Source organism: Sebastes umbrosus, chromosome 11 (genome assembly GCF_015220745.1).
Source record: "Sebastes umbrosus isolate fSebUmb1 chromosome 11, fSebUmb1.pri, whole genome shotgun sequence".
In the NCBI taxonomy this organism is placed as follows: Eukaryota; Metazoa; Chordata; class Actinopteri; order Perciformes; family Sebastidae; genus Sebastes; species Sebastes umbrosus.
The window spans coordinates 3,422,003-3,432,389 of record NC_051279.1 but is presented as its reverse complement, the minus strand read 5'-3'; the positions used below and the strand labels follow the sequence as shown (position 1 = coordinate 3,432,389).

Here is a 10,387-nt window from a genome sequence, read left to right as displayed (position 1 = left end):
CAAACACTTGTTTATGTTTGGAATGAAATCATTGTTTTCAGTTACAACAAAGCCTTTCTTACTTCTTGTACATTCTGCAATATTGACAGGTTCTGTAGTGAGTGATCAATATGCAGGCATATAGTAACTAACTAGGACAAAACTGTAGGTAGTTCATAGCTAAATATAGTTCTGATCTAGCACGTTAAAGTTTCAACAGGAAGTTATTAGAGAGAACACAGTGATGCCATGTAAAGTAATGTTTCAACGAATAACCACTTCAGGGAAGTTTCTGAGAACAGAACTTAAAGATGTTGCACAATAAACATTTAAATCATAAAAAAACACTGTTACACATATAGCTGTTCTTTCCAAGAGGCTGCTTGCATTTAAATTAAGAACTATAATTAAAACATTTTTTTTTATCTGCAGGTATTTCATGCACTTAATCAATGACAATGTACATGAATAAACTAATGATTAAACTAATGACTATACTGGACCGTTGACCATCATTATTTAACTGCCACTATAGATATTAATCAGTAATACAGACCATTCACATGCATGCACATCCCACTATGCACATAATGTGTTATGCATCATGGTACTTCCCCTTTCTCAAAGTTTCTAAGCCCCTCACAGTCATGACGATCTAAAAATAAAATCAAGATTGTTTCATTTCATTACTCAGTGTTAAAGTTGCACATTATCAACTTCATCTACAGTGTTTATTTATATATTTATATATATATATATATATATATATACTTTTAGAGATTTTAGCTCTAAGTGTGGCAGTCAAAGGAGTGCCAGCAGAGTGTAGAGAAACTTCCTGGAAACTTGTTGTAGCGCGAAGAGGGAAGAAGTACAAAAGGACGAGAGGAAGAGAGTTCAGAGCAGAGACACTCAGCAGAGATCACTGTGGAGAGAAGAGAACAAGACGAAAAGAGGTAAGACACAACTTTTACCTTAATTTTTACTGTAAATAACTGTAAATGGAAACTGTAACCTTATTTTTTAATTTCCTTTTAAATTGTAAATCGTAACCTTTTTTTTTTTTAAATATCTTTTTAAATTGTTAATGGAAACCGTAGAAGTAATTCTTCCCTAACTAATGTCATTAAATGCTTTTTAGAGTTCCTCGCTTTACTTGTAAAATATGTGTGCATTTCATTCAGAAAGTCTGAGCTTAGGGGGATTTTAGTTAAAGCTGCTACAGATCATTTAAGTTTATTTATTTATAGAACAGATATTACAAAGAGTTTGGAAATCAAACATTTGAAGGGACTCACAACCCTGAAGAAGATGTTAGCCACGTGTGTTAGTGTGACTACAGAAAAGGTGAACATGGAACATCCTGTATTTCAATCTGTGCTGTGAACCGTGGAGGTGTTTCAGATACAGTTTCTTCAACTGAAACATTTTAAAGTTTAAAATGTGTTTGCTTCTGAAAGGAAACGTTTGTTCTGTGGAGGAAGAGCCTGTCTTCATCATCGTATCAGGATGTTTGTTCTCATCTGGGCGACTCTGCTCTTCACTGTGAAAGGCAGCAATGCTGACCCAGGTATGAATCTTATTATGATACCAATATTTATCTTTGATGCTGCTGATAAGACTTTCAATGTTACTTAAAAGTGTTGTCTTTTTAAGCTCCACTTAAGTATTTTTCATTATAACTGTGTATAAGTATTTTGTAGCTTGTTAAAACTAGGATGATCCACAACATCTATTCATTATCAGGGAAATCCTTCAATTTAAATATATACCAAATGTATGGTTTTCCATACAACAAATTTGATTTTTGTTTTTATATATAAAAGTACACTTTTTGTATCTATAATCAGAAGAATTTGCCAACATAACTGTCTGAGACAATATTTGATATCAGCCTCAACATCAGCAAACATATACTGGTCTAGTGATGCTGGAAAAATCATTTTTGTCAAATAAACCGATACCTTTCATTAAAAGTAAACTTTCTTTATCGATGATCTCTTAATGTGTCATAAAAATATTTGTTCTCTCTTTTTAAACTTCCTTTTCCCTCTCTTCATTAACAGGTTCCTTTCTAGGAGGAAAACAACACTGCCTAAATGGATTCTGTATCACCCTTAGTGAAGGAGAAATAACAGCAGAGGCTGGACTCTGTGTTGTGATACCGTGTTCTTTCAACACCACTTACGACTTTACTCCCCAACATTTAGTTTGGCACAAATGTGAACCATCTAAACGAAGATGTGACGATTCAGACATCATATTCCACTCTAACAAGAACAACACAAAGGTTCAGTCTGGGTTTAAAGGACGAGTTTCACTGATGGAGCCTGACGTGAGTCAGGGGAACTGCAGCATCATCATCAATGACGTCACCGAGTCCGACTCTGGATCATATCACCTCAGAGTTAATGGTCACCAGTTTGGGAGGGACAGTGGATTTAACTACTCTCCAAGGACAATCGTCTCTGTTAAAGGTATGAAGAGCTACAGTAAATATATACAGTGAAGATGTTCATTGTTGTTCCTCTGAACTGCACCAACAGTATTTCCTGTATTTATAGTCTTAATGGAGAATGAAGTAATGTTTGTTATTTGTCGACCTCTGTGGGCAACCAGTAGGAACTGCAGCAGCTCCTGATAGAACTCCTACTTACTGCCTCATTGAAATGTTTAACAGAGTATCTGATTATTTTAGCCTAAATTGAAGTGAACGGTGACCTTCAGGCTGCTCACCTGATTCCACTCATGGACTGCTCTCCCATTAGATCTGATCCAGAAGCCCACAGTGATGATTCCTCCTCTGACAGAGGGACAGCAGACCACACTGACCTGCACTGCTCCTGGTCTCTGCTCTGGATCTGAACCTAACATCACCTGGACGTGGAGAGGAGCAGGAGAGAAGGCCTCTCACATCACAGGAAACATCACAGCTCTCAAGACCGAGTACCTGACTGCTGTCACACAGAGACACAGCTCAACTTTGATGTTTAACCTTTCAGCTGAGCACCACGGCACTGAGGTCACCTGTAAGGTCACCTTCACCAACAACATCACTACAGAGGAGACAGTGACTCTGAATGTGACCTGTGAGTAAAACATACTCTACTTTATTCTCACCTTTACTTTTTACTATCTAAAATGTGTGGTAATAGATGTGCTGTCATGTCATTTCTGATGGTTTCCTGAGCTGTGTTTAATTTTACAACATCAACAGTGTTGTTGCAGGACAGTTGTGATTTAATGGCGCTATAACATTGTACATGATTGTTTTGTCTTATAGATGCAAAGCAAGTTAAAATCACTGGAAATACAAGTGTGGAGGAGGGTGAGACTCTGAATCTGACCTGCAGCGTTGACAGTTTCCCTCCATCTCTCATCACCTGGATAAAACTCAGCTTGAACAGAAACCTGAACAATGACACTCGATCAGCCACACTTGTCATCCCTAATGTGACAGCAGAACATTCTGGACCGTACATCTGCACAGCAAAACATCTGGACAACAACTGGATGGAAGAAGTAAACATAACAGTAAAATGTAAGTACACAGTACAACTGTTCTTACACAGAAGATTTGCAGTTATGTTCTTCATTATCAGGTAGCTGAAACTCGGAACAGAGAACAACCTTTTCTACGTCTCCCTAAAATGCATGCTGATTAACTAAAACATGTTTCATAACTTGAGGTGAAACTTTAGGTTAGTTAGTTTTTATTCTCCCTGTTAAATATCTTGTGTTTGTAGTTTTTTTCCTGACCAACATAATCCTTTCACACTTGACGCATTTTGAAGCCTTCAAGGTGTGTTTTTTGACACAACTGTTTTAAATGACAACTGTTAAAGAGGGTGATGCTCTAAATCTGACCTGCAATGTTGAAAGTTTCCCTCCATCTGTTATCACATGGACTAAACGTGGTTCCAACAACAACCTGCAAAATGTAATAATCCTGCAGAACGACACTGGAACGGCCACTCTTGTCATCGTTAATGTGACAGCAGAATATTCTGCACAGTACATCTGTACTGCGGAACACCAGATCACTACTCTGACTACATATGCTGAAGTAACTGGTAGCGTGGTGGCGCGATTCGAGAGACGGAGCGTCACGGCGGCCGTTTCTCATTTGCCTAAAGTTGAGGTCTAGTCTACTTTATGATAATCACGGGGCGTTGGAAGCGACTCGCTGCCACTCGAAACTCCCGAGACACTTTTAAACTAAGCCTTATAGGTCCAGAATAAAGACAGATTCAGCAAAAGAAAAAAAAAAGGGGCCGCCACATTTTTTCCGGTTTGAAAGCTGGGAGCAGCAGCCCACGGAGGGAAAGCGTTCGTCCAATCAGGTGCCGAGTGTGTTGTGTCTAGTGGAAGCCCACCAAGCATCCAATGCCGAGAACCGAGGCAAGCCCTCGCGTTAAAAAACGCCCCTGTGGACACATACCATTACATTGTTGTCCATTGGAGTGACCTAACTGGCCGCGAGCACGCAATGCAGCGGGGCGTAAAGCGACGTTTTGAGCTGAACTTTTGTCGGACGCTCTTTTTCTATTTTTTTGTCTGTCGCTTGTATTGAGAGCGACAACATGTACGAGGAGCGGCTGATTAGTTTATATAAAATGAGTCGTCAGTGCCGCCAAGAGCGGAAGAAAACCGGGTCAATTGTCCTGGATGTTCATGAGGATATTAACTTGATTATCACAACTTTGAGCACGAGCATTGAAGCTTGCAGTTATCTGCGTGGTGTGAACATTTTTTACGAGCTACCTGGTGTCAAGAAATGTAACAGCACTAATGGTTAAAACACAAACACTCCGCATAAAAGTGACAATTATGGAAACGTGGGCCATTACTACAGTATTTCAGTGCGAAACCTCGTTTTGATCCGCTCCCGTTTGTGTTTTTTTTAATCTAGCTCAATAGAAAAAAAATGAGAGAAAGTAGGCCTACAAATCGGGGGCATTAAAACGCAAGGACCAAGAGAGTAAGTAGAGTAGAGTGCTACGTGGTATGGCGCGATAGTCGGACGCTCGCATCCAGTTAGGACGCAGCGTTACTGTATGTTTGCTGTGTTGCTGAGATTCTTCTTTCATGTTTGCAGTTTTTCCAAGGATCCTAAGTAGCTCTGCGTGTGAGGGTCAGTCAGAGGTCCTGATCTGTGTGTGCATCAGTGAGGGATTTCCTTTACCCACCATCAAATGGCCGCTGTTGAAGAACCACGCTGAGTACTCTGTCATCACCAGTACCACTGTGTCAAACCACACAATCAACGTAACTGTATCTGTAAAAGATCGTAACTACACCACAGTGGAGTGTGTCAGCAGTAATGACATTGGGGAAGCAAAAAAAAACCTCTCGATCACAAGAAAGGAGATAAAACAAGAGGGTAAGTATTGACAACTTAAATGTCTCACCTCCTCTGAACCACTGCTTTATGTCATTTTCAAGACCTATTAAAAAAAAATGTTTTTAACAAAAATGATCACAGCTGTGCATAATTTGTTCCTCTCCATTCCAGATCTACTGAAGAACTTTTTGTTGAGTTTTAAACTGCCACAAGTCATCATTGCGTTTTTCATTGGGATCCTTCTTTCAGCAACCATCTTCTGTTTGGCCAGAAAATGCCGCAGGTACACTTTTTATGTTTTTACTTTACTGTGCTTCTTTTTGACATCATTGATTTCTTTTTTTTTTGCATTGATTTCTTTTTACAAAAGATGTAAGCATTATTTGTGTATATTGATCAGTTATAAAGGACCACACCAGTGTTTTGGCATACTTTATCCATTTTATACAGAAAACCATGAATACGTGACATTAATTCTAACCATTTTCCAAGGTACACCACATTTTTGAGCGTCTTCTTCCAATATGCAGGCATATATCAATTTATTTATATATATAAATGTAGTATAAATAATTTGTTTTATTAGAAACTTTCTTGGATTTGACTGTCTATCACAGTGAAGATTATGTTTTATTGTTACAATATTGTTTTCTGGTAAAGCAATGCAGATTTCACAAATCAATCTGAAATTATAAATGCATTGCAATGGCATATTGTTTCATTAAGTCATCTAGCCAGCTTCTAGACTGCTTGCCGCTCCGGTTCAGGGCTCAGGGTTTGTAGCATATCCTAGCAGATGGTGGGTGAAACAACGGGACACATCTTCTGTGTCTTACAGGGCCAATATAGTAAGACCACTGCATTGACACATAGAGATAATTCAGAGTTTCCAATTAAATCTGAAAGCCTTTTGACTGTTTGGGGGAAAACTGGAGTGATCACAGGACACAGGGAGAACATGACATCCCCACACAGAAAGGCCAGTCGGCTTTGTTGGTGTTTGAACTCGAAACTTGTTGCTGTGAAGCGACACTGCGGAGCCATTACTGCGGTGGCAAGTCATTGATTCAACAGTATTAACTGGTGACTCAGCCAAATGCGTCCGGGGTTGCGCATAGTAACTTACAGAAATGTTTAGCGCACAGAATAAACACAGATGGGTATGTATTTAAAGTTGATTTAACATAAAATTGAAACTTTTACGAGGACACAGCTGCCGTCACTACGAGCAACCACGACACATTCGGCTGAGTCACCAGTTAAATGCTGGACACCACCGTAGGCTACATGTTCTGTTTGTGATGCCGACCGAATGATGTTTAGTTTGTGGTCATTAGGTTGCCATTGTAATAACGCCACAGTTAGATGATTGAGTTCATTTATTCTGTGGGACCACCGCAGCCCTTAAACAGTGTCTTTAGCCCACTAACCTTAGCTACGCTAGGTGAGCAGTGTGAACTTAGCTGACGTTGCTCGTTTCACCATGTTAGGCCAATGTTAGACAGCTGAAAACTGCACAGTTCCTTCCTGAACTCCTAAACATCGTATCAAAAGTAATGTTATATAGAAAGTAAATGTAAAAGTAGCAAATTGTGCACTTCTTAGGACAGCTTGCATTCAAACGTGCGCATATTGTAGGGAGACGCCACCGCAGTAATTGCGACTTGTTTACTTCCGGTATTTCCCTGGATTTGTGTATATTTAAGCAATTAAAAAAAAATTTAAATGATTGCCTGGTCAATAGGAAGAACACCGTCAAAAATCTAAAGAAATGGTTAGCAGTCATGATTACCTGATAAATTACAGGTTATAATAATGTAAAGTTCACCAGTTGTGGGCTGAAACATTCAAGATAACAGGTGTGGTCCTTTGTAAAAACTCATTACTTTATTCAGTAAGCCTTGCTTGTTAATTGTTCGTCATTCGTTAATATTTATTCTTGTTTAATTAATTTTCTCCCCAGAAATAAACAGAAGAGCTCTGGAAATGTGGCTGAGACTCTGGAGATGGGGACTATTCAAGCGGTTCCACTGGTACATATATTAACACAGCTGGTTATTATATATTAGTTAAATGTTGATTCAATATTTGCTGAACTATTAGTGTTGTGATGAGACATGCACTGCCTTTGTTTTTCTTTTGTTTCATTTCAACTTACAGAAACTTAAACACTGTTAAGAGTTTTCTTATTGTTGGTCACGTTGGTTTTCAAGCTGATTTTCAAACCTTATGGAATTGAGTAGGAAGCAGTTGCAGCCTGGAAGATCAGAAAAAAAATACTTTTAATAATGTAGATTGTGGAAATGTGTTGGCAGTGAATGTAAAGAATATAAGGATTTATAGTAAGCAGACAAACCCTGCAGAGTTTTGAGGTTCTATTGTTTTTGTGTTGAGCGATGGCTGAAAATATTAAATGTCACTCATATTTTATGCTTCGTTAACATACAGTTGTTTGGCTTGTATCAGCTGGCACATGATATATCATTTCTGAATTGTACCTGACAGATCGATGCTGGTCAATCAGTGGGAAATGATGGCACCCATGAAGGAGGAGCTGAGGCTGCTGGACAATCAGTCCCCGACGGTGACGTGGAACCAAGAGAGGTAGAATACTCCGACATTGACTTCTCCTTGTTGAAAAGGAAGAGTCCCACGGGGGCAGAGGATACGCTAGAGACCCCGGAGACAGAGTATGCTGAAATACAGACCAAAGTAACAAAAGAGCGACAAGACAACGGTGAAGAGGACGGTGAAATGTTAGAGGGCAATGAGGAGGAGAAGGAGGAGGAGGAGGAGGAGGAGGAGGAGGTGATGATAGAGGAAGATAAGGAGACAAAACAGTGTATGTCTGCAGAGGAGGAGGGAGGTGAGGATGTGGCAGTGTACTCCAATGTGAAAGAAATAATGGGGGATGTTTGAGGACTGTAGCTTGGCGGAGTCACTTAAGGATCCATTTTTTTTATTGGTGAAGGAAGACAAAACACAACAGGTGATTCAACGTAAGCATACGTGGCATAACATACATACAGTAAGAGGAGCATTACGTTAAACAGAGGAAAGGACATGAGATGGGGGTTGATATAATGCAGAATATGGATGTTAAAAATGAACCGTTAACCGACAATAAGAAATTTGACCAATTAATGCTATCGGTTAAACGGTTAAAAAAAATATTTAAAAAAATAAATAAAAAGCTGAGCAAAACTCGGAGGAGCAGCTCGTCACTTAAAGGAGTACAGCTGGTCCACCTTAAGTGTGTCTGAGCCGTTGTTGTTCCTAACGCCAGGGCTAACCGCCTTCACTTTAAAGGTCCCATATTGTAAAAAGTGAGATTTTCCGGTCTTTTACATTATAAAGCAGGTTTAAGTGCTATATAAATACTGTTAAACTATCGAAACGCTCAATATACAGAGAAACACACACAGCCCATATTCGGAAATTGCGCATTTGAAACAAGCCGTTAGGATTTCTGTCCATTTGTGATGTCACAAATATACAATATTTAGACCATTACACGGTAGGCCCAGTGCGTCTCCTACCACGGCAAAAGTGTACCTTGTGCAGTGGTGTCGAACGCCGACGACAGTGACGAAGCGTCGGTATTTGACGCCTTGGGAATGGGAGCGAGCTGTTACTGCTGTGGTGTATAAAAGGGCAAACACCTCCGTCCTCTCTGCTCTGAGAGTCAAAGTGTACCTTTGTTTAATATATTTTGTTTAACTAGGTTAAGCATGTGCTTTTCTTCCAAAGTACATGTTGTATAAAATTCTCTCCTTGTTTCTATGGACCTGTGGATCTGTCTAACTCCGACTGCTGAAGCTTCTTTAGGATGCTTGTTTTCACAGAATGAGGACTGTAGATTCTGTCCTCATCTCTTACAGTGGAATTACTTTAGGATGGGATCTCTTCAGGGTCAGTGTGGACAGGAACAACAATTACAGGAATTTTGATGTACATTACATACAGTATGCGTGTTAGTATTATTTTAAGACAAACAGGAAGCTCTACTTTAAATTTGTGTGAATTTATGCATCCATTTTCATATAAAATATGAAGAATTGTTGAATTACAAATTTCAGATCAGCATGCCGTGATTCATCTTTTTATTTGATCTGTTTTTTTCAAACTGATAAGATGTTTGGCCTAATTTGTCTCTATAGCTCTGCTAGTGTTTAAGAAGTCACAGATCACTTCCCTTTTTAATGTGTTACAGGAATCAACTTCTTTTAAACAGAAAACAAACACTTGTTTATGTTTGGAATGAAATCATTGTTTTCAGTTACAACAAAGCCTTTCTTACTTCTTGTACATTCTGCAATATTGACAGGTTCTGTAGTGAGTGATCAATATGCAGGCATATAGTAACTAACTAGGACAAAACTGTAGCTAGTTCATAGCTAAATATAGTTCTGATCTAGCACGTTAAAGTTTCAACAGGAAGTTATTAGAGAGAACACAGTGATGCCATGTAAAGTAATGTTTCAACGAATAATACGTTTCTGAGAACAGAACTTATAGATGTTGCACATTAACCACTAAATCATAAATATAGAGGTTCTTTCCAAGAGGCTGCTTGCATTTAAATTAAGAACTATGATTAAAACATATTTTTTTTATCTGCAGGTATTTCATGCACTTAATCAATGACAATGTACATGAATAAACTAATGATTAAACTAATGACTATACTGGACCATTGACCATCATTATTTAACTGCCATTGCAGATATGAATCAGTAATACAGACCATTCACATGCATGCACATCCCACTATGCACATAATGTGTTATGCATTACAATGTAGAAGGGTAGTTGGTAGATAGGATATTTGGTTTCTTAAGGTGACATGATTTTCTCGTGCACATACAGTATATGGTACGTTCCCCTTTCTCAAAGTTTCTAAGCCCCTCACAGACATGAAGAAAAATCAAGACTTGTTTCATTTCATTACTCAGTATTAAAGTTGCACATTATCAACTTCATCTACAGTATTTATTTATATATATATATACTTTTAGAGATTGTAGCTCTAAGTGTGGCAGTCAAAGGAGTGCCAGCAGAGTGTAG

At 38.8% G+C, this 10,387-nt stretch overlaps 1 protein-coding gene across 1 annotated transcript; it reads left to right on the top strand.

Annotated features, from left to right (window-relative positions):
* Positions 1-1,064: 1,064 nt before the first annotated feature.
* On the top strand, positions 1,065-10,000 carry LOC119496936 (sialic acid-binding Ig-like lectin 10). Its single transcript, XM_037784622.1, has 8 exons — positions 1,065-1,546; positions 2,043-2,453; positions 2,745-3,065; positions 3,260-3,517; positions 5,075-5,359; positions 5,492-5,603; positions 7,284-7,353; positions 7,826-10,000. Exons 1-8 carry the CDS (start codon positions 1,486-1,488, stop codon positions 8,237-8,239), a joined length of 1,932 nt encoding a protein of 643 aa, XP_037640550.1. The 5' UTR covers positions 1,065-1,485; the 3' UTR covers positions 8,240-10,000.
* The last annotated feature ends 387 nt before the right edge of the window (positions 10,001-10,387 follow it).